The 24,624-nt window shown below is 42.7% G+C and overlaps 2 protein-coding genes across 3 annotated transcripts in view; one reads left to right on the top strand and one right to left on the bottom strand.

Annotated features, from left to right (window-relative positions):
* On the top strand, nucleotides 1-16,647 carry MED17 (mediator complex subunit 17). Its single transcript, XM_058185861.1, has 12 exons — nucleotides 1-286; nucleotides 1,628-1,794; nucleotides 2,386-2,605; nucleotides 4,226-4,362; nucleotides 4,466-4,550; nucleotides 5,931-6,083; nucleotides 6,657-6,787; nucleotides 8,322-8,506; nucleotides 10,985-11,122; nucleotides 12,356-12,473; nucleotides 12,743-12,902; nucleotides 15,720-16,647. The coding sequence occupies exons 1-12, from the start codon at nucleotides 46-48 to the stop codon at nucleotides 15,926-15,928; spliced, it is 1,944 nt and encodes a 647-aa protein (XP_058041844.1). The 5' UTR covers nucleotides 1-45; the 3' UTR covers nucleotides 15,929-16,647.
* Nucleotides 16,422-24,624, bottom strand: part of VSTM5 (V-set and transmembrane domain containing 5) — a 24,281-nt gene continuing 16,078 nt past the window's right edge. Inside the window, exons 2-4 of one of the 2 annotated variants that reach the window (XM_058185874.1) lie at nucleotides 21,836-22,168; nucleotides 17,917-18,054; nucleotides 16,422-17,504 (exon numbers count right to left, since the gene is read on the bottom strand). In XM_058185874.1, coding sequence (XP_058041857.1) covers nucleotides 17,461-17,504; nucleotides 17,917-18,054; nucleotides 21,836-22,168 — 515 coding nt within the window. In that variant the 3' untranslated portion in view covers nucleotides 16,422-17,460. Of the gene's footprint in view, nucleotides 18,055-21,835; nucleotides 22,169-24,624 lie in introns of both variants that reach the window. The other variant, XM_058185873.1, reaches the window with a different exon arrangement.

Raw genomic sequence — 24,624 nt, forward strand, 5'->3', positions numbered from 1 at the left:
CGGGAGGCGGCGGTTCTGGCTGTGGAGCCGCTGAGGGGGAAAAAAATGTCGGGTCTTCAGGCGGTGCGGATCAGCATCGAATCGGCTTGCGAGAAACATGTGCAGGAGGTCGGCCTCGACGGCAGCGAGACCTACCTGCAGCCGCTGTCCATGTCGCAGAACCTGGCCCGCTTGGCGCAGCGCATCGATTTCAGCCAAGGCAGCTCCGGTTCCGAAGAGGACGAGCCCGCCCCGGCCGGAGAGAGTCGCGAATGGCCCGGGAGGGACGAGGAAGAGGAGGAGGAAGGTGGGGAGAAGCGGGAGAAGCTGAGCTCCCTCGAGAAGGGGGAGAATGGGAGGAGCTTCCTTCGGCGAGGAAGCTAAGCGGGGGTCGGCTCTGGTCGATGCTTGGATGGGGGACCACCAGGAGATCTCAGCAGTGGGAAGTTCTTTTTAAAAAACCTCCACAACTCAGAAAAACAATGCAGGGAGGCAGCCATCTCAGCTTGAAAGCACATTTTCCAGATCTTGTTTAGGAGTAGCCTCCCTAATTTCAATTAATTATAGGATTATTTTTAGGGGGGCCCCTCCCCCTCCCCCAGGACCCTGGGTGGCTTTTACTAAAAGGAAACGATTGGGGTATATGCTGCTTTACAGCCCTCTCTAAGTGGTTTACAGCAGGGGTCTCCAACCTTGGTCCCTTTAAGACTTGTGGACTTCAACTCCCAGAGTTCCTTAACCAGACTTGCTGGCTGAGGGACTCTGGGAGTTGAAGTCCACAAGTCTTAAAGGGACCAAGGTTGGAGAGCCCTGATTTACAGTCAGCCTATTGCCCCCAGTAATTTGGCTCCTCATTTTACCCACTGCGGCTGAGTCAACTTGAGTCTGGTGAGATTTGAACTGCCAAATTGCAGGTAGCCGGCAGTCAGCAGAAGTAGTCTGAAGTACTGCACTCTAACTACTGCGCCACCGTGGTTTTAAATCCTGACTTGAGGATGGACTCTGTATGTTGCCTTTCAGAGCTGCCCCCCCCTCCAGGGAATCTTTTTGGAGGAACTGGGATTCTACAAGGGTGGGTAGAAGTTGGATCTGAGGTTCTGCAAGTGGAAGGGGAGACCACTAGGAGATCTCAACGCTCGGAAGCTGAAAAAAACCTCCATAACTCTACAAAAATCTTGCATGGAGGCATTGAACAAGGTCATCTCGGCTTGAAAGCAGATGTTCCATGAACTTAGGGAGTAGCCTCCCTAAGTTCAATTAATTATAGGATTTTTTTAGCCACCCAGCTCCCAGATGAACCTGGGTGGCTTGAAAAAATTCAAAGGGAATTCTATGCAACATAAGGGAAAACTACCTGCTTTTTTGGGGGGGTGGGGGCAACAAAAAATATATGTTTTACCCACCACTAAAAGGAAACATTTTGTGTAGCTTTAAGTACATTTGCTTGAATCCTGACCTGAGGATGGACAGCGTATGTTGCCTTTCAGAGCTGCCCCAAGGGAGTCTTTTTGGAGGAATTGGGATTCCGCAAGGGTTGGTAGCAGTTGAATCTGAGTTTGTGCATGTGGATGGGAAACCACTGGGAGATCTCAACACTCGGAAGTTGGGGGAAAAAACATAACTCTGTTCTTCTATTCTTGTTTTTCAGGCCTGATAAAATTCCAGCCTTCTCTCTGGCCTTGGGATTCAGTGAGGAATAACTTAAGGAGTGCTCTTACGGAGATGTGTGTGCTTTATGATGTCCTCAGCATAGTCAAAGATAAAAAGTTTATGACTCTAGATCCAGTTGTACAAGAACCAATTACTCAAAAGCAGGTACTAGGCATAATTTCTCTTTATTCTGTTCAGATATTTGTTCCAAGTTTTTCATCTTGGCTTGTAAAGAGTTACACTTTCCAAAGTGTGGATGAAGTCCTCTCTTTAGGCTATATGGATTTATTTGGTTGGTTTCTGCCCATTTTTTTTTTGTCACACCACATATTCATGTCTTGTGTCTATTGTTTTTGAAGGGGTGGGTCCTGGTTTTTAACACTTTTTATTTTTTAATCACCCAGAGTCATCGGAACTCAGGCAGCATATAAAGTTAAATAGTACTGGTATATTGTAATTATTACGATATCAGTAAACAAGGATCCTCACTCCAGATATATCCTAAATCAGGGCTGGCTGATTTTGTGTTTTTCTGTTTGCAGACAGTAAATGCCATAGCCATTAGTCATGATAGCCTTTGATGGTCAAAAACATCTGGAGGCCTCTGGTTTCATATTACTGTATTAAATAAATAATACCAGATTACTTCAGCCATTCGCATTCATGACAGGAGCAAATGTAGAAATTTCCTTTCAATCTCCTATCTGACGGAGAAGATTGCATTTAAATTTATTTTACTTCTTTCTTCATTTCTAGAACCCTCAGGTTTTGCAGCTGATGTCCAAGAAAAAGTCCTTAGCTGGAGCAGCCCAGATTCTTCTGAAAGGAGCAGAAAGGTTGTCTAAATCAGTTGCGGAAAACCAAGAAAATAAGCGGCAAAGAGATTTCAACTCAGAACTGCTCAGGTTGAGGCAGCACTGGAAGCTCAGGAAAGTGGGAGATAAAATCCTTGGAGATTTGAGCTACAAAAGTGCAGGTGAGCCCACCAGGGCATAATTTCTGTACTGTTATTTACAGGGCTAGACCTACCAATTGGACATTATTGAACTACCATTATCTGAAATGGCATAGGGTTTCCTGCCTGAGCAGGGGGTTGGACTAGAAGACCTCCAAGGTCCCTTCCAACTCTCTTATTCTGTTATTTATATATGTACAGGTAGTCCTTGATTTACGACCACAATTAGGTCCAACATTGCTAGGGAGATGGTTGTTAAGTGAGTTTTGCCCCATTTTACGACCTTGCCACAGTTGTTACGCGAATCACTGCAGTTGTTAAGGATCACAAAAGATGATCACGTGACCTGAGGAAACAGCACCAACCATCATAAATATGAGCCAAGCGTCTGGATTTTGATCACATATAACCATGGGGTGCTGCAGTGGTCATAAGTTTGAAAAACATTGTAAGTCCCATTTTTCAGTGCCCCTGTAACTTTGAACAATCACTAAATGAACTGTGCTTAAGTCGAGGACTGCCTGTACATATATATATTTTGTAACTGTTGATTGAGGTAATGTGGGTGCATACATGCAAAAAATTAGTTTAAATTCAGCTTTACCATAATATAAATTGATGAAGAAAGTAGAAACCAATATGTTTTCTAACAAAATATCTAACAAAATGAAATTCAGTGTAGAGAAAAGTAAAGTCCTACACTTAGGTAAGAAAAACCAAAAGTACACATATAAACTGGGTGAAACCAGGCTTAATAGCAGTAACCTTGAGAGGGATCTAGGAGTTTTAGTGGACAACCAACTAAATATGAGCCAGCAGTGTGCAGCGACAGCCAAAAAAGCCAATATAATCCTAAATTGCATTAACAGAAGGATACAATCAAGATCAAGTGAGGTATTAATACCACTCTATAAAGCCTTAGTAAGACCACACCTAGAATATTGCATCCAGTTTTGGTCACCATACTATAAAAAAGATGTTGAGACTCTAGAAAAAGTACAGAAAAGAGCAACAGGATGATTAGGGGACTGGAGATTAAAACATACAATGAACGGTTACAGGAACTGGGCATAGCTAGCCTAGTGAAGAGACCAGGAAGGACATGATAGCAGTCTTCTAACATTTGAGGGGCTGCCACAGAGAGGAGGGGGTCAAGCTATTTTCCAAAGCACCTGAAGGCCAGACAAGGAATAATGGATGGAAACTGATCAAGGAGAAATTCAGCCTGGAAATGAGGAACTTTCTGACAGTGAGAACAATCAACCAATGGAACAGAAGTTGCCTTCAAAAGTTGTGGGAGATTCATCACTTGAGATTTTCAAGAAAAGATTGGACTGCCATTTGTCAGAAATGGTGTAGGGTCTCCTGCTCGAGTGGGGGGGTTGGACTAGATGACCTATAAGGTCCCTTCCAACTCTGTTAATCTGTTAATCTGTTTTGCTCGATTAATGTCTCCTTGTCCCTTTGGAGATTATATGGAGTTGCTTTAATTCAAGACAAATTTCTTTGAAGTGGTATTTGATGCTTTAAAAATTATGCCTACAATGTATGCACACGGGAAGGTGCAAATATGCACTGAATATTTCAGATCTGCTTAACGTAAAATATAAAGCACTGTTCCAACTTCTCTCCTTTATCAAGGGTCTCTGTTTCCTCACCACGGCACATTTGAGGTCATAAAAAACACCGACATTGATCTGGATAAAAAGATTCCCGATGATTACTGCCCTCTGGCTGTTCAGATTCCAAGTGATTTGGAAGGTTCTGCCTATATTAAGGTTTGTCAAGGTGATTTGTTTTATGCATTGATTTGGTTAAAATGCCTAGAAGAAAAAACCCAGAACCTAAAATTGTGTTTTTTGTTTTGTTTTTAATGTTTAGGTATCTATTCAGAAACAAGCACCAGATATAGGGGACCTTGGAATAGTCAATCTGTTTAAAAAACCTATCTTGAAATCGAAGCCAGGTATTTGTTTCAGAATGTTAATTGTTACATTTCAAAGAAGCATACTTTGAAAAAGATGTTCCTACAAGTAGTCCTCAATTTACAATCACAAATTGGGATTAGAATTACCGTCGCTAAGCAAGACAGTTGTTAAATGAGTCATAGCCAATTTTGTGCCAAAGATGCTTTTTCAAGAGGCAACTGGACTTTTTCGGGTGTTTTTTTTTTTTTTACATTTTTCTTTGAAGATATTTTGCTGCTCATCCAAGAAGCTTTTTCAGTTCTGACTGGATGGTGGGGAATGGAAGGATTTCTACTCCTTGAGTAGGTGATCATGAGGACACAGATAAACCTCCAGGTGGCCTTAACAACTTGCTAAAAGAATGACCAGCTGTCTGCAAAGAGTAGAAATCCTTCCATTCCCCACCATCTTGTCAGAGCTGAAGAAACTTCTTGGGTGATAAGCAAAAGATCTTCAAAAGAAAAAACAAGAAAATCCTGTTACCTCTTGAAAAAAAGCATCTTTGGGACAACATGACCTGGACGACTGAGAATCTCCACAGACATAGCCAATTTTATAACCTTTTTTGACATGGTTAAGCAAATCACTTAAGATTCCTTAAGTGAATCTTATGGTCATTGAGCAAATCCAGCTCTCCTTGTTGGCTTTGCTCGCCAGAAGTATGAGGATCACAAGTGATGATCACGTAACCCTGAGACGCTGCAACAATTGTGAATACATGCCAGTTGCCATACACCCAAACTGCATTCATGCGACCCTGGGGGATGCTTTGCGGCAGCCAGGGTCCGTTGTAATTTCGAATGTTCACTAAACAAAATGGTTGTGACTCGAGGACTACCCTGTACTGCTTTGGGAATGTTGAAAAATGTTTTGCACCCCGATTTGAACAAAAATTTTGTAATTACAAGCAAAAAGAACGTTTGCATTTTGCCTTAGTGCAGGGATCTCCAACCTTGGCAACTTTAAGCCTGGTGGCTTTGCTGGCTGGGGGATTCTGGGAGTTGAAGTCCACCAGGCTTAAAGTTGCCAAGGTTGGAAACCCCTGCTTTAGTGGACAGGATAAAAATATATATTGTCCTCTTTCTTCCCTCTTTTAAAAAGTTTTTTGTAAATACCTTGAAGGTACCAATGCTTATGAATGCTTATATCCCCTGGGGTTAGTGCAAGACAGACTCCCTATTAGAAATCGGAATTGCTTTGGAATTCTTGCTTAAACTATAGCAACAGCAATAGCACTTAGACTTCTGTACCGCTCCATAGTGCTTTTACAGCATGGGTCTCCAAGTGTGCCAATTGTAAGACTTGCAGACTCCAATTCCCCAGCTGGCATGTTCAATATCTGCTTTTACTGACATGTGAATAACAATTCTCTTATTCAGGGGCTCTGCATTGGCAAACCAAGCTGGAGACCGCCCAGAACGTTCTATTGTGTAAAGAAATATTTGCTCAGCTCTCTCGGGAAGCCGTGCAAATCAAGTCACAAATTCCTCACGTTGTTGTGAAGAACCAAATCATTTCCCAGCCCTTCCCAGGTAAGAGTTAAGACAGTATGAAAAAGGTGGATTTGATCCACTTGTTTGTTTGAACAAATAGACAGGATTCCATTTGAAGTGCATTTGAAGCATTTTATTTAGTTCAAATTTATGTCCATTTTTCTGGCTCCTCAACGCTACTGTTTCTATCCGTGTAAATGACTCATACATGACATGGACTGATATTAACCAAACCATTGATCCTTCCTTCCTTCCTTCCTTCCTTCCTTCCTTCCTTCCTTCCTTCCTTCCTTCCTTCCCTCCCTCCCTCCCTCCTTTCCTTCCTTCCCTCCCTCCCTTCCTTCCCTTCCTTCCTCCCTTCCTTCCCTCCCTCCCTCCTTTTCTGCCTGCCTGCCTTTCCTTCCTTCCTTCCCTCCCTTCCTTTCCTCCCTCCCTCCTTTCCTTCCTTCCCTTCCTCCTTCCTTTCTTCCTTCCTTCCCACCTATCTACTTACCTACCTACCTATGTTTACCCTTATATTTAAGAAATCAATGGCTACATATAGGCAACCAGAATGTAATAACACTACAAGAAGCAATTCACACATACACATTTTTGCATTTCATTTTGTAGGATTGCAGCTCTGCATTTCCTTGTGTCACTCGTCAGAAGACAAGAAATCCCAAAAATCTACTTCTGAGAAACAAGGTCCTGAGGATCATCTTTACGTTCTAGAGCATAATCTGCACCAACTGATCAGAGAGGTAAAGAACTTCTACCACCACAGAGTTTTGAGTTCAGATTCTCCCCTTCTTTCACTGAATGCCTTATGAGGCTTTTAGGGGTACAAAACTATTTCATGTTTACCATGTTCCTAAAAATGGAAGCTCTTGTAGGTGCTGAACTTGGCATGACTTCAGAGCAGTCTGTATTTATCTCAGCTATGAAATCGGATGTGGAAAGATGGACGTGTGGCTGCCGCTTACTCCTTTCTTTCCCTTTAAGGACTCTACCATTTAAGGCAGGGGTGTCTAAACTTGTCAAATTTAAGACTTGTGGACTTCAACTCCTAGAATTCCTCAGCCAGCAAAGCAAAGCTGGGTGAGGAATTCTGGGAGCTGAAGTCCACAAGTCTTAAAGTTGCCAAGTTTGGACACCCCTGATTTAAGGCGTTATGAGCTGGCTGTTTAAAAAGCGTTTATACAACTGATAAAATGATTAATAAATATGACATGATAAACTGGTCCACCTTAGGGAAACAATTGAGATTAAGAAATGATTGTGAAAAATTAAATGATTAAATGATGGTTTTTAAAGTAAAGGGTTTCAATAGAATAAAAAACTTTGGAAAATATATGTGATAAAGGGAGAAATAAGAGAATAATATGAAATAGGTTAAGATGAGGTTAGGGCGGATGGCATTATTGATTATATATTATATAGTAAATAAAAATTTGAGTTAAAAGGGGAAAGTAGAATACATTGGCAGAAATTGAAATACGTATAGTAAATTTGGTGAAAATAAGCTGTATGAATTTTGACTCGGTCAATATCCTAGTCAGAAAAAATGCACTGTATGTTTGTGTGTCATAAAAAATAAAAAATTGTTTTTTAAAAAAATGAAAAAGAAATATTGGGCTCAATTGTGGTTGTAACTCAAGGATTGGCAGTAGCTTGCCCTGGCAGTGTTGGTATTGGTTGGGTTTCTTTCTTGGTAGTTCTTTGATTAGGGCATTGTTTTCTGCCTGATTATTTGTCTCATGTTAGCCCTGCTCATCTGGGTGTTGGCTTCTGAAAAGGTTATGCTCTGGTCTTTTTGTTTTTGTTTTTTTCCCTTTATTATCTCTTTTTCAGTGGTGTGTACATGTGCTTTATCTCTCTGTGTCTGTTGATGGCTGATTGTGGGAGTGCTAATCTTCCGGGAATGTCCTAACAATTTGTGGAGTTTGACATCTGGTTCATACTTATGTCGGTTGCAATGTCCCAGGATCGTGTGATCTCCTTCTGCGACCTTCTGACCTTAGCAACATAAATTTTGGGCTCAATTGTCATAAGTCGAGGACTACCTGTACATCTCAGTTCTAACTAGATTAGAATGTCTAGGGCTTGGGAGGATTTGCTGTTCTGTAAAACAGAATATTTTACAGTTGCATTGTTTAACAATGGAAATTCCGGTCTACTACCTGTATCTTAAAAGCCAATTAATGCTGTATGCAATTATTGCGAAAGCTCCAGTTCACCTGAAACGGCTGTTCAGATTAGAACATTGACCTCTCAACTGCTTTCCCCTCCCAACAGTTCCACAAGCAGACCCTGAGCAGTAACGTGATGCCTCATCCGGCGAGCGCTCCTTTCGGCCACAAAAGAATGAGGCTGGCAGGACCTCAGGCTTTTGATAAAAATGAAATCGGCTCCTTGCAACCTAGCGAGGGGCTGCTGGAGAAGATCATAAAGCAAGCAAAGCACATCTTTCTGAGACGCGCGTAAGTAACTACCTGCTGTTGTTGCCCGCTGGCTGCCGGTAGAGCTAGCAGCAGAGTCAGACAAGGAAGAGGAGGTTGAGGGAAGGCCCTGGGCCAGCTTCAGAGACTTTGGAAGACTTTGATAAGGAAACAGCATCAGAGACAGAGGCAGAGTCGGGGCCTTCCGTTCTCCCCTAGGTGGAGAGGCAGCTGTCTTCAGGACCTGAGTTGAGTGAGGGGGAGGAACAGATGGGGCCCATTCCAGATGCGTGTACGCGTAGAGAGGAAAGGAGAGGAGAGCAAAGGAAAACAATAAGCCGGCTCTCAGGGAAAAGCAGATATGGATGCTAGCCAGCCCATCCCTGGCTGGGAAATAAATAGGAGGGGTTTGGGAGGGGCCGTTTGTGACAGACAACCGTCTTCTAGCATACAGCAAGCAATTCAGATTCCTTGGCCAGAACCAGCTTTGCTGGGACTAATTACATTTGATTTTTTGTTTCTCCATATGAATAAAAGACTGTTCCTGCCCTGTAATAAAAAGGGGTTTGTTTTACTTGCGAGTAAACAGCTTATCATTACTTGCAAAGGCTGGGTCAGAACACCTACGTGTAACTTGTTCCCTTCACTTGTGCTACCAGTGACTTGCTGTTCCCTACATAGCCAAATCAATGCCCATTTCTTGTATCCTTTACCTTACAACCGTAATCAAAGCCAAAATTTCTGTTGCTAAGCAGGCCAATTCTTTTCATCCCGTTTTATGACCTTTTTTCGCCACAGTTGTTAAACAGATCACAGCAGTTCTTAAGTGAACCAGACGATTGTTAAGCGAAACTCACTTCCCCCCTTGACTTTGCTTGTCAGAAGCTGGCTGGGAAAGATTACAAGCGGTGGTTGTTAAATGAATCATGCAGTTGTTAAGTGAAATTTACTCCCCCGCCCCATTGACCCTGCTTGTCGGAAAGTTACAAACGGTGGTCACATGACCCCAGGACAGTGCCATTGTCATCAATACATGCCAGCTGCCAAGTGCCCAAATTTTGATCTTGTGCAAAATTTGACCGATGATGCATCGGTCATAAGTGTGAAAACCATCACTTTTTTTTCAATGCTGTAACTTCAAATGGTCACGTGGGAAGCCCCCCCTCCCCCCCCAAGAATAAAATACTTTGGGGAATATTAAAAGAGGCAGAATATTATATTTCCCCAAAGGACAAATGGAGAAACATGCTCCAGCCCCAATTTCCTGCAAACTAAAATGGCTTCCAGCAGAAATCTTTAGAGATGGAGATTTTGGACCCATTAAGAAATTAAGAGATTTTGGCCCATAAACGAAACAACTTCAGCTCCAGGGTGATGGGATTAAGAAGGATAAGACATGACATTTTAGGACATAATAGGATTAACCCCACCACCATTTAGCAAAAGACTACAAAAACCCCTTCATTTTACAATCCCCAGAACAGTTCAAACTTCAAAGTCACATAAATCTCTAAAGATCCACCCACTCATTCAACCATTTGGTCAACTGCCCCAGAATCATAGGCTGGTTCTGCTCATCAGTAAACAGAATTTTTCTTTCCAATCAGCCTCCATGTTATTTCTAGCGCCTTTCTCCCAGCTTGGAACTGAACCAGATGGTTTTTTCTTCCAACAGTCATTAAAGGAACAGTTGTAAGTCGAGGCCTACCTATACATGACAAAGCTAGGGAATGCCATGAAGTATTCAGCATCAAAAGGAACCATGATTGATTTGGGAATAATCTTTAGGAAGCAGATACACTTAGTATAAAACAATGGTGGGTTTTGGTGGCTTTGCAATATATTTCTGAGCCAGTTTCTGAACCCTGGCAACTTGAAGAGGTGTGGACTCAAATCAAATCAAGTTTATTACAGTCAGAGACCAGAACAAATAAAAACACTCCGGAAATATCCAGTTAAAAATTCTAGAATAAAATAATAAATAACAGATAAAATCTATATTAAAACTCAGTCTGTCAGTTTACACATGGCCTAACTATACTTTTTTGTTGTTGTTTTGTTTACATTTATACCCCGCCCTTCTCCGAAGACTCAGGGCGGCTTACAGTGTATAAGGCAATAGTCTCATTCTATTTGTATATTTTTACAAAGTCAACTTATTGCCCCCCCCACAATCTGGGTCCTCATTTTACCTACCTTATAAAGGATGGAAGGCTGAGTCAACCTTGGGCCGGGCTCGAACCTGCAGTAATTGCAGGCTTTGTGTTCTTAATAACAGGCCTTACCAGCCTGAGCTAAACCGGCCCCTACTATAATAACAATCCATAAGCTGTGAGGCCCTTAATCAATTAAATACTTAAATGCAAAGAAATGGCAATGCAAAAAGTTTTGCCACATTTGTTGTATAAAATAGCTACAGTGGGTTAGTCATGTGTGGACTTTAAACTCCCAGAATTCCCCAGCCAGCTTTGTCTTGTTCTAAACTAAAACTCTTTATGATGGGATTTTATTTCATTTTAGGACCGCTCGGACGATCGACAGTCTTGCCAGCTGTATCGAGGATCCCCAGATTCAAGCCCACTGGTCCAACATCAATGACGTGTATGAGTCAAGTGTCAAGGTTCTCATCACCTCCCAAGGTTACGAGCAGATATGCAAGTAAGCATGTGTGGGGGGGTTTTTTAAGCAGAAAAATTACAGGCCATCCTTGACATTCAACTTAATGGGAGCTTACCTGTTGCAGGTGCATGTCGTGGCAGTTGTAAAATAGATCTGTCACCTGACCAATCTGATTTTACAACAATTTTTGCACGGTGGTCATGAAGGGAACCAAGTTCAAAATGTGATTTTGCTGTCGCAGCCATTGCTACTTTTTCGCTTGCCACACAAACGGGGGGAAGGGGGGATACCCGTTCTGGAATGCCAATTCGGCTTGTGTTTTTATTGTTCTTTATTTCAATATGCTTTTAAATACTGTAGCTGTATGGTTCTGAATATTCTGTATTGACACCAATACAACGGGATAAAAATTTCCATGTGAGAAGCATTCATTTGCCAGATAGTATTGCAAATTGCTTTCATTATGGGTATGAAGGCAGTTGTTCTGACCTAGACTTCCCAAGAGCACAAAACAGACTCCTTGCCCCAACAAACACCCCTTTTTATTAAGTTACTGTGAATTCTTCTCATTCACATCCAGCAAAGTCTTTCAAGGGAGAATTTACAGTCACAGACCTTATCTGGCTTGGGCAGCTGCCAGGCCGATAATCTTCAAAACTTGGCAAGGAGTCTCTGAGAGTCACAAATCAATTAAGTGAACTAATTGTCTCCTGCAAACTCCACTCCCCTGTTGCTCCTCTTTTATTCCCTCTGGGAGGGGCCATTCATCGTCCACCTGTGGCCTTACTCCCAAGTCGACCCTTGTTCTTTAGCTGTTCCCTTCATCTGGCAACTCTGCGTATGCACACACTAGGAACATGTTCCAGCTGTTCATCTGCCTCACTGATGTCTGACTCCAAAGGCAGCTGATAACTGGCATACGGCCCTGGCCCCATCTCTGCCTCTGATGCAGAGCACTCATCAGAGCCTTCCCCAGACTCCAGGACTGGCCCGTGTTCCTCCCCAACCTCCTCACTGTCCGAATCTGCTGCCAGCTTTGCTGGCTGGCCACAACAGCAATTTGTAATACTATCTAGCAAGTGAATGCTTCTCACATGGACATTTTTTATGCCACTATGTTAGTGTTTGACAATGTTTGATTTTATTTCACTTTGATTTAAATTTAATGATGCTTAAATGAACACTTTTTACTAGAGAGCAAGGACATTTGTTTTTGACATTAGCACCATGAAGTACAACTCCACTTTTAATAATATCTTGTGATTTTCAAAGGTCTATTCAATTGCAATTGAATATTGGCATTGAACAGATCAGAGTAGTACACAGAGATGGAAGAGTGATCACATTGTCCCATCAAGAACAAGAATTGCAAGATTTTCTTCTTTCTCAGGTAAAAAACAATATTTTTCCCATGGACCTTTCTTTTTAGTAGAACTGACTTACTGAGACAGCAAAGTCCTCATTCTATTGTTATTGTAAAAGAGATTAATTAAAATGCCAAGGGTTAAAGAGGTTAACTAAACTACCAAGAGTTATCTATGTTAGCACAGCTTACAAAATAAGTGATTGGTATTTTGAGAGAATGTAGCAGAAGCTTAAAAAAAAAATCCGCTAAAACACACTTTTATTTTCTTTTTAAAAAAACAAAACAAAATCCAGATGTCACAACATCAGATTCTTGCCGTTCAGCAGCTGGCAAAAGTTATGGGCTGGCATGTGCTCAGTTTCAGTAACCATGTGGGGCTGGGCCCAGTAGAAAGCATTGGCAATGCATCTGCCATAACAGTCGCATCACCTAATGGAGACTACGCTGTTTCAGGTATTGTATTACCGTCTTTCCCTGAAAACATGACCTACCCCAAAAGTAAGTCTTAGCTTGATTTTTACATGTGCGCCCAATATAAGCCTACCCCCAAAATAAGCCCTAATTAAGACCCCACCCACGGCAGAGCTGAAATGCTACCGGTTCGGACCTGTTCTGCCATCCAGGTAGGGAAAATTTTGACTGGTTCAGAGAACTGGTAAGAAAAATTTTGATTGGCTCCGCCCACCTGTCCTCCCCCTCCTCTCACCTCTCCTATATTCTGTTGTTTATTAGGCGCAGCAGAGTGATTTCTGCCTCAGCTGAGCTAAGAAAAAACAAATGAGTCTTAGTCTCATTTGCCCTCAGCTTGAATAATAAAGGGAAACTTTTTTTCCTCCCCCACCCCCAAGCAGGGAAAGGAATAATAGCTTTAATGAGATGTCTGGGCATTCAGCCAAGAGCAATTATCACCTCCTTACAATGTTGTGAAACTGCAAACCACCTTGCCTGAATTGAGAAATTGCCTCAAAAGAAACTGCCTTTTGCTTCCTCCAGAGCAAAAGCAGAGAGCCTCTTCCAGGGAAGATTTCTCTGTCTTCTATTTTTCTTCCATAGCAGAACAAAAAAGCCTCTTCCTGTGAAGGTGTTTTCCGTTCTTTATTCTGATTTTCTCCTGGAGCAAAAGAAAGCGCTTTCTAGTGAAGTAGTTCCACTGGTTAATTGTTCTCACTGTCAGGAAGTTTCTTCTTAGTTTTAGGTTGCTTCTCTGTTTCTTCAGTTTCCATCCATTGCTTCTTGTTTTGTGTTCTGGTGCTTTGGAAAATATATTGCCCCCCCCCTCTTTCTGGCAGCCCCTTAAAAGCCTGTTGCCTATTACACTCTTAGGCAAAGCATGTGAGCCATTTCCTCCTCTCAGTGGTCCATGAAAGTGCATCTATAGTGTGTAGATAATAAAGTTGAAAAAGATGAACAACATTTTTACAGAACTATAGATACGTTGAGGCTGGGTGTGACTAGGAATGGCTGGGAGGGGAAGGGCCAGGCGAGGCACCCCTTGACGTGAGTGACATTGAGTTGGTCACGCCCACCCAGTCACATGACCATCAAGTCACGCCCACAGAACCGGTAGGGAAACTTTTTAGATTTCACCCCTGGTGCACGGGCAAAAATTTCGCTAGTGTGGAGATGGGGGGGTGGAGCTGCCCTACTACTTACCTTTGGACAGTTGTAGCCAGGCCTCGCACACCCCGACACCTGCTTTGCTGGCTCATTTCTTCTGCAGCCGGCAAGGCTTTCATGAAGACCTCTGCAGCTGATAATAATCCAGAGCTCTGTTATCCACTGCAGAGGCCTTCAGGAGAGCCTTGCCGTCCACAAAACAAAAAGTTCCTGAATGCCTCTGACAGCAAAAGGGGGCAAGGGTGAAATGCTCCCGGTTCAGACCAGATCACCCAATCCGGTAGAGATGGCGGCAGGTGGTTCGGAGAACTGGTGGCAAAAATCCCTGTCCCCATCCCCAATGCTCAGCTGAGCCACGTGATCATCAGAGGTTTCTTTTTTTTCACTTTTAAAAGCATTTTTTCTTCAGCTGAAAAAATGCTTTTAAAAATAAAAAAGCCTCTTGATGATCGTGCGGCTCAGCTGGGATTGTCAGAGGTTTTTAAAAGCATTTTTTCTACAACCTCTTCAGCCAAAGAGGTTATAGAAAAATGTTTTTAAAAGTAAAAAAAAAGTTGGCCATGCCCACCCAGTCACATTACCCACCACCTCCAAGCCATGCCCACAGATCCGGTAGTAACAAATTTTACATTTCATCACTGGCCAGGGGTGACACACGTGAGGCGATGACATCCTCCGAAAATAGGACCTGGTGCCTTTTTTGGTGCAAACAAAACGTAAGACAGGGTCTTATTTTCGAGAAAACACAGGTAGTAATTTAACTCATGGAGAATTTTACTTCCTCCTGTGCATCGCTTAAATAGAATGGAGTGTTATTTCCTAAAATAGTAAATGCACTACTGTATATTGTGCAATTGTAAGAAAACTTGTAGAAAAGCTTTTAGGTACAGTCGTCTTAATTTTTATTTACAGATTTATTTTAGTTACTGTGCAAGCAGTGAATCACTGCAGTTGTTAAGGGAATCACACGGTCGTTAAGCCAATCCATCTTCTCCTCCCCCCCCCCCCCCATCAATTGACTTTGCTTGTTAGAAGCTGGCTGGGAACGTCACAAATGGTGCTCACAAGGCCCTAGGATGCTGCAACCTTCCTAAATACATGCCAGTTGCCAAGCACCTGAATTTTGATCACATGTCATAGGTTCAACACATGATAGTTGAAAGTGTGGGGACCAGTCGTAAGTTACTTTCTTTAGTGCTGTTGTAATTTTGAACAGTGGCTAAACAACTGGTTGTAAATTGAGGACCGCCTGTACCACGGTGCAGGATAGCATTATTTCCCAAATCAATGTTCTTCCCAGAGAAATCCAGAACAGTTTGTAAAGACGAAAATTAGTAAAGCAAACTATTCTCTAAAATTAAAACTTTAAGAGAGGATTTGATTGAAGAACAACAGTCTAAAACAGTCATGGTGGTGCAGTGGTTAGAATGCAGTATTACAGGCTGGCTCTGCCGACTGCTAGCAGTTCAATTCTGACTTGCTCAAGGTTGAAACTCAGTCTTCCATTTTTCTGAAGTCGGTAAAAATGAAGACCCGGATGGTTGGGGGCAATAGGCTCATTTAGAGAGTGTTGTAAAGCACTATGAAGCGGTATATGAGTCTTAAGTATTATCGCTAAAAGCAATGACAATGTGCTTTCCCCTTCTCGTGCAGTACGGAACGGTCCAGAAAGTGGCAGCAAAATCATGGTGCAATTCCCACGGTGCCAGTGCAAAGATCTCCCTAAAAGTGACGTGTTGCAAGACAACAAATGGAATTACCTGCGTGGGCCTTTCAAGGAAGTCCAGTGGAACAAAATGGAAGGGCGTAACTTTGTATACAAAATGGAGCTCCTCATGGCCGCATTGACTCCTTGCTCCTAGGTTAAAGGACAACAATCCAAGGAGGCGATTTTGAGACCGGCGTGTAAGCAAAGCGAGTGAGAACAGCACATACATTCCTGGAAGTGATCTCTTTCTGGTAACTCCATGGATTTCTCTTCAGTGGTTTTTGATTGCATCTTTTTATCGCCTGTGCTCTACACAGTCTGCCCTGCAAGTTCTTAATATTCAGTTCAACCGTGGCAGCTTTTGAAATAGTCACGTTACCGAAGTTCAAATTTTATTAAATACTTTATTGGAAACTTTGTACAAAGGATATCAGGTTTACATTTATGTTTTGCCTTTAAGTACTATTTAAACTGCCTGGTTACATCTTTTGAACGAATGGACTAATAATACTGTTAATAAGAAGCATCCAGAATTTTATTCGGGTCAAAATAGTATTTTGCCATAGCTATTCTTGGTTTGGCTCGCTCAAGAGCAAAAATGGTAGCGTAACTTGCAAGCTTGGGTAAGGTTTTTTTTTTCTTTCCTTCTTCATTTTTACACTTAAAAAATGAGTGTAAAAAGTTTACAAACGTACTCAACCAACCCAGGACTAATATCTGCTAATGAAATAAAAATATATGATATCTGTTTGACCACAACTTGGTAACATGAAACAATGAGGGAAAATACAAAAAGAAATGGAATGTTTAATATTGCCTTCATCAAATATTGAAAAGTTAACAATACTACAAATTTCCATATAATCATTGTTGGGTTTTTTTAATACATCCATCGGTAACTCTTTGATAGTGGTGGTGGTGGTAAATGTATTTGTAAATATAATTTAATAAAAAATTGCAGTTTTTCTAAAAGCATGTGGTCTTCTACTGGGCAGCATGGTGGCCTATATGTGGAGCGCTCGCTTCACAATCAGGAGGCTGTGCATTGGATCCTAGGTAGCAGCAGATATTTCTCTCTCCGGGCGCAATGAGTTATTGCCTGCTGCTAGCTCCGTAGATGTCAGGAAGGGCATCTGGCCAGTAAACACTTGAGCTCCATTCAGTCACCCCGACTCCACCCTGATTCAAAGGGATTACAGGGTCGTTTTAAAAAAAGGTGTGGGCTTCTACCATTTCTATGGATTCATAGATAGTTTAGTTTAGTTTAGTTTAGTTTAGTTTAATTTAGTTTAGTTTAGTATAGTATAGGAATAGAATAGAATAGAATAGAATAGAATAGAATAGAATAGAATAGAATAGAATAGAATAGAATAGAATAGAATAGAATTACAGAGTTGGAAGGGACCTTGGAGGTCGTCTAGTCCAACCCCTTGCTTAGGCAGGAAACCCTATACCATTTCAGACAAATGGTTATCCAGTCTTTTTTAAAACAACTTCCAGTGTTGGTGCTTTCACAGCTTCTGGAGGCAAGTTGTTCCACTGATTAATTGTTCTAACTGTCAGGAAATTTCTCTTTTGTTCTAGGTTGCTTCTCTCCTTGATTAGTTTCCACTCACTGCTTCTTGTCCTGCCCTCAGGGGCTTTGGAGAATAGCTTGAACTCCCTCTTCTTTGTGGCATTGCACTGCTAACACCCCATTGTTTGAAGCTCGGTCTCTTCAGTTTCGCTTACTATAAATGAAAAAAGAATCCTGTTGATTAAGACTGATCAGACGACAAGGAAGCAGTCAGAAATAAAAATCTGAACGGATTGTACACTAACCTCTTTGAGTATAGAGGAAAAGCATGTAAATTAGTTCCTGCACTAAGTAAAAATGATTGAACTAGAATTGACAGGACTGGCTCTACTCTGGGTTGCATGCCTTTCCAGATCAGTTCAGATTGAACACTTGACAGGAAGGCGTGTATGCTGCATGTACGCACACACGCACACACATACACACACATCTACAGACACATTTTAAAAGATCTCCAAAGCTTAAAAAAACATGAAGGGGAAACCAGCGCAACAAAATCCAGCAAGATGACTTGGAATTTTCCTTCTCCACAGTCCAATAAGTTGCGGTGTTAAATAGGCATTTACCTCGGAGTTGCTGCCTCTCGGTTTGCAGAAAGTGCACGTATTTATTGCACAACCACATCAAGCAGATCAGAACAGCGGACGCAGCGGCGAGGAAGGCAAAGAAGACAACCACAAAATGCAGGTCTTCATAGAGAATTTCTAAGGGAGGGAGACACATAATGCAGTGAGGTTTGACCACACAAACGCACCCACTTAAGATGCTGGGAAAAGCAATTCCAGACTTCCATCAACCTTTTTTTTTTTTGCTTTTTTCCTCACCTTTTTCTTGCAGACACACAAACACACACACATATATACATACATACACAGACACACATATATATACACATACACTCTGTTTCCCAAAAAAATAAGAGCTATCCTGAAAACTCCTTAACTGCACAACACATAATTGTAACCATTGTTTTAACTGGGAAACTTAAGCATCCTAGAAAGCTAAATCGAAAAAATGCTACAGAATTGCTTGAAGCCTGGCACTTAGACAAATCAGCCATCAACAGGCAGACAGGGATAAACAACGTCTACACACCATCCAAAAGAAACAGTCAAAAAGCTAAAAAGGAAACAGCACCTTACCAGCAATCAACATCCCCAGTGTTTCTCAATTGTGACAACTTGAAGAGGTGTGGACTTCAATTCCCAGAATTCCCCAGCCAGCACAGCTGGCTGGGGAATTCTGGGAGTTGAAGTCCACACCTCTTCAAGTTGTCACAATTGAGAAACTCTGAGTTAAGCAGAGATTAACGCCAGAATAAATATCGGACAAACAAGCAGTAAACTATAAACAGTAAAAAACCCCAAAAATCAAACAGTAAACAACAGCCTAATCAAGAAACCACCAAGAACATTCTTACTAACACTGACGGGGCAAAACACTAGTTTATAAACAGAGAATAAACCGTATTCCCTTCAAGCTTTTATGTTACCTAGATGGGTAATGAAACGTTTGCAAGAAAACAACTTGGCTCAGAGAACACCAAGGTCTCCACAACTCAGCCTCTGTCTACAATTCTCTGAAATGATTAAGTATCTTCTTGAGAGCTACAATATAGGTGGGTATGTGCTTAATCTTTTTTTTTTTTATTTTGTCCTGCTTACGTAGTGTATATTGGAGGTGGTGACCCTTGGAGAGCTGTATGCAACAAAATTTCATGTTAATGTATGCCTATGAGTGTACATTTAAAGTGAAAGTAAAGTTATTCTATGCTCTCATTATTGGCTGTGGCTTATACTGGAAATGTCCATGGTTTGTTCTAAAATAAAAAAATATCTCACTAAGCTTTGGCAGCAGAGCTGTTATCCCTCCCTTTCTGGATGAGCAGTTTCAGGGGTGAAATGCTCCCTGTTCGGACCGGATCGCCCGAACCGGTAGCGATGGTGGCAGATGGTTTGCAGAACTGGTAGCAAAAATCCCTGCCCTCCCACCATGCCCAGCTGAGCCGCATGATCATCAGAGGTTTTTTTTTTAACTCTTAAAAGCATTTTTTCTTCGGCCGAAAACATGTTTTTAAAAGTAAAAAAAAAGCCTCTGATGATTGCTCAGCTCAGCTGGGATCGTCAGAACCTTTTAAAAGCATTTTTTTACAATCTCTTCGGCCAAAGAGGTTGTAGAAAAAATGCTTTTAAAAGTTAAAAAAAAAAGTTGGCCATGCCCACCCAGTCACATTACCCCGCCACACCAAGCCATGCCCAAGAACTGGTAGTAACAAATTTTACATTTCACCACTGAGCAGTTGCTATTATTATTTGGAATATCTGATCCCAGGAATATCTGATTCCTATACGCCATGCTTTTGGTTTTGATTTTTGACGACAGGTAGTCCTTGACTTACGACCATATTGGAGCCTGCCTATCAGCGGTGAAATTCCCCCCTGGCTCTATCTGGTTTGCCGAACTGGTAGCGCCAGCAGCAGGAGGCTCCGTCTATCCGCCGGGATGTCATTACATCCCATTTTTTAACCATCTATGTATGTGCAGAAGGTTCTGCGCATACGCAGAAGAGGTAGGTGCCTGCGCGCATAGCATGCATGCGCTCCCGCATGGGACCGCACCTGAACCAGTAGCAAAGATAAATGGATTTCACCGCTGCTGCCTATCATGATTTTAAGTGGTGACGGTCATAAATCAGGTCATTCAACACAAACCAACTCAATTGTACAACCTTTTTTGTGGTTAAGCAAACACTGAAATCACTAAGCGAACTTGCTATGATTTGACGTTACTAAAAACCAGAACTAAAGGACAGTTTTCAGCAAAACTTGTAAAACTTGGTCATGTGAACACAGGATACTGCAAACTGCCATCAATGCAGGCCGCTGGTTTCTGAGGGCTTGGCATGCAATCACATGACTGCACGGGGTAGAGGCTGGATGTCAGAACTTGGGAACCAGATTGTACGTATCCCTGGGGAGATCTGTTGTAAATTTGAACAGTCACTAAGCAAACAGTTGTAAGTTGAGAACTATCCACATTATCTATCTGTTCACCGAAACTTCGGGGAGATATGTGTCACTCAAGATCAGTTGATTGGAGTGGATCTATAAGCCCTGTAAATAAATTGAAAATAACAAACTAATGCTGGTTATCAGATCAAGCCACTACAGATAGTCCTCGACTTACAACAGTTCGCTTAGTGACAGTTCAAAGTTACAATGGCATTGAAAAAAGTGACTTATGAGCCATGGTGGTGCAGTGGTGAGAGTGCAGTACTGCAGGCTACTTCTGCTGACTGCCAGCTGCCTGCAATTTGGCAGTTCGATTCTCACCAGGCTCAAGGTTGACTCAGCCTTCCATCCTTCCAAGGTGGGTAAAATGAGGAGCCAGATTGTTGGGGGCAAGAGGCTGACTCTGTAAACCGCTTAGAGAGGGCTGTAAAGGACTGTGCAGCGGTATATAAGTCTATGTGGTATTGCTATTATGACCATTTTTCACACTTATGACCATCACAACATTCTCCATGGTCATATGATTTACATTTGGATGCTTGGCAAGCGGTTTCATATTTCTGACGGTCACAGCATCCCATCGTGTGTTCCCTTTTTGTGACTTCCTGACGAGCAATGTCCATGGGGAAGCCAGATTCACTGAACAACCGTGCTACTCATTTAACCACCGCAGTGATTCACTTAACAAAAGTCGTAAAATGGGTCAAAATTCGCTTAACACGTTTCTCACTTAGCAACATAAATGTTGGGCTCCGTTGTGGTCGTCAGTTGAGGACAGCCTATATTTCCATCTAGCTTTTGGGCTGGATGGTTGTCACATTGAGAACTTGGCTTTCAATAGATGGACCTTGAAGTTTTATTAGAAAAGCAAAGCTCGTAACTCTGGGCCCCCATCTGCTAAAACTTGTGTCTCGTTCGCTTTCCCCGCAGCCGGGCCCGTCTTATCTCCTTCCGAACGCTGAGGAATGTCCTAGCATGCCTCCAGGCCCCAGCCCTGGCTCCATGCCCAGACAGGCTGAGGAAGAAGAAGTGCCTCCAGCCCTCAGCCCTGGCTCCATGCCCAGGCAAACAGAGCAACTAGACCCCTCCCCCACAGCATGTGAGCCTGAGGAAGGTCAATTACCAACAGCTGCAGACTGTAGTGACCCTCGCTTCAGGAGAATTGATAGGCGGCGTCAACAGAAGGAAGGGAGGGGCAGGCCGGGATAAGTGCTGAGTCATGGAGCCACACCCCATGGCCTATATAAAGGATCTGCTTTCTGGCATTCTCTGAGTCAGGCAAAGTCTACCTTATATTGCTGAAGTCACTTCCTGGCCTCCTGCCTGCCTTGAGAACTTTGCTAGGACTTTGGCAGAGCTGCAGAGGCACGCCTGATTCGGATTTCCCTGACCCGGCCGTCAGCGGAGGAGTGGGACACGACAAAACTGGACATCAGACATATTAGAGAAAAGATGAGGTCCTGTCATTCCATACCATAAACATTCAAAAGGATGGTCCCATATAGGATGATTCCCAATTCGTCTCTCACCGTGACTAAGTAATAACCGGTGTCTTTCAAATCCACCTTCAGGAGCTGCAGAGAGCCATTGTCATAAATGTTTACTCTGTCTTTGTAACTGCCGGATATATTGGCATAGACGCCAGGCTTCCATTCGGCGATTTTGGTTGTGCCGCTTGCCGATGTGTGTTTCCACTCAATCACCGGGCTTGTCTTGCCGGTATAGGCCACGGAGAGCAAAACATTTTCAGCCACCGAACTGTTGATGTTTGGTTGTGAGACTAGTAACGATAGTTCTCCGCCTTGAGCTGAAAAAAAAAAAAAATCAAACAGAGGCATTACTGTAAAACAATCTTCACCAATGGTCCCCGTCAGTTTGATGACCTACTACAGTATTTTAAGTTTTTCCCATTTCTTTTTTGGACTGACAGGCCCACCAGGTCCGCCTGGTTCGGCAGTTGCGCCCCTTCCTTGATCGGGATGCCTTGTGCACAGTCACTCATGCGCTCGTTACCTCTCGCTTGGATTATTGTAATGCTCTCTACATGGGGCTCCCCTTGAAGTGCACTCGGAGGCTTCAGTTAGTCCAGAATGCAGCTGCGCGGGTGATAGAGGGAGCTTCGCGTAGCTCCCACGTAACACCCCTCCTGCGCAGGCTGCACTGGCTACCTGTGGCCTTCCGAGTGCACTTTAAGGTGTTGGTTACGACCTTTAAAGCACTCCATGGCTTAGGGCCTGGGTACTTACGGGACCGCCTGCTGTTACCATATGCCTCCCACCGACCCGTACGCTCTCACAGAGAGGGACTTCTCAGGGTGCCGTCCGCCAAACAATGTCGGCTGGCGGCCCCCAGAGGAAGGGCCTTCTCTGTGGGGGCTCCCACACTTTGGAACGAGCTTCCCCCAAGCTTACGTCAAATACCTGACCTTCGGACTTTCCGCCGCGAACTGAAGACATACCTTTTTATTCGCACGGGGCTGGCCTAAATTTTAAATTTTATATTTTAAATTTTAAATTACATAAATTTTATCGATCTTAAATTTTCTATTAATTTTAAATGGGGTTTGGTTTTATAAATTTTAAGGTTCTAGGCTAATTATAATAAGTTTTTTAATTCGTATTTTAAATTGTATATTGTGGTGTTTTGTATTTTATTGTTGCCTGTACACCGCCCTGAGTCCTTTGGGAGAAGGGCGGTATAAAAATCAAATAAATAAATAAATAAATAAATCTCAAATCCCTTTAATTTCATTGAGGGCCACATCAGGGTTGTGTTTGACCTCCGGAGGCCAGGTGGGAGTGGCCAGGGCCAGCTTGACGTCACTCATGTTGGGGGCACCTGTGATGGCCTGAGTTTTCTGCCAGCGAAAATAGGCTCCCAAGCTCCATTTTTGGCTGCAACAGCCTCCTGCTACCCTCTGCCAGCAATAACAGAGTTTGGTAGGGCCACACGCGGCTGGGACGGCCTCCTGAAACCCTCTGCCAGCAATAACAGAGTTTGTGAGGGCCACGCACAGCTGGGAAGGCCTCCTGCAATCTTCTTCCAATGAAAACAGAGTTTGGGTGGGCTGCACGCAGCTCCCTTAAGCTCCATTTTCGCTGGGAGAGGCACCGCGGGCCGGTTCTTCACTGGGTGGCCCCACAGTCCAGACCTAAACACCCTGCGGGCCGCGGGCCTTCAGTTTGACACCCCTGCCTTTAACCATGGCATTAAAGTACCTACAAATCGTTTTTAAATACAGGTAGTATTTAAATACAGGTAGTCCCAGTGGTGAGATTCAAGTAATTAAACAACCGGTTCTCTGTCCTAATGATTTCTTCCAACAACCAGTTTGCCAAACTGCTCAGAAAGTTAACAACCGGTTCTCCCGAAGTGGTGCGAACTGGCTGAATCCCACCACTGAGGTAGTCCTCAATTTACGATCACAAAATTTACGCGTCCCAAACTTCTGTTGCAAAGCAAGGCAGCTTAGCTGTTGAGTTTTGCCCCATGAGGTGAATAATTGCAGCTGTTAAGTTAGTAGCATAGTTGTTAATTGAAACCGGCTTCTCCGCTGAATTTGCTTGTCAGAAAATCACAAAAGCTGATCACATGATCCTAGGACACTGTAACGGTCATAAATATGAACTATTTGCCAAACATTTGAAATTTGATAACATGACCTGCAAGAGGTGTGTGTGTGTGTGTGTGTGTGTGTGTGTGTGTGTGTGAAAATCGGTCATAAGTCACTTTTTTCAGTGCCATAGTAACTTTGAAAGCCACTAAATGGTTGTTAAGGGACACAGTGGCTCAGGGGCTAGGATGTTGTGCTTGTCGATCGAAAAGATCGGCAGCTCAGCGGTTTGAATCCCTAGTGCTGCCATGTAACGGGTGAAATTCCAAATGCTTTTTCATATATTTGCATACCTTTTATATACATTCTATTTGAATCTTCAGATTTCTGATGGGTTTCTTGTAAAAATAAAATGTCTGGTAAATCCCTTTTAATCTTAAGCTCCAATCTTCTTCTTTTAATCTGATTCCCTGTACCCTTCACATTCCATGACATTATTTTTATAACTCCCATTTAAAATATAAATTTTTTAATCCTATCCCCGCATCTTCCTTTCTGTGCCCCCCACCACCCGACATTAAACTACCATATAAACAACAATAAGCAAACAGAAAAAAAACAAAAAACAAAACAAACAATAAAATACAAACAATCTTCTTCCCCCACATCCTCATCGGTTTCGCCTCTATAAAGAGAATGGGGGAGAGGGG

This window comes from Ahaetulla prasina, chromosome 5 (assembly GCF_028640845.1).
Source record: "Ahaetulla prasina isolate Xishuangbanna chromosome 5, ASM2864084v1, whole genome shotgun sequence".
Taxonomy (NCBI): domain Eukaryota; kingdom Metazoa; phylum Chordata; class Lepidosauria; order Squamata; family Colubridae; genus Ahaetulla; species Ahaetulla prasina.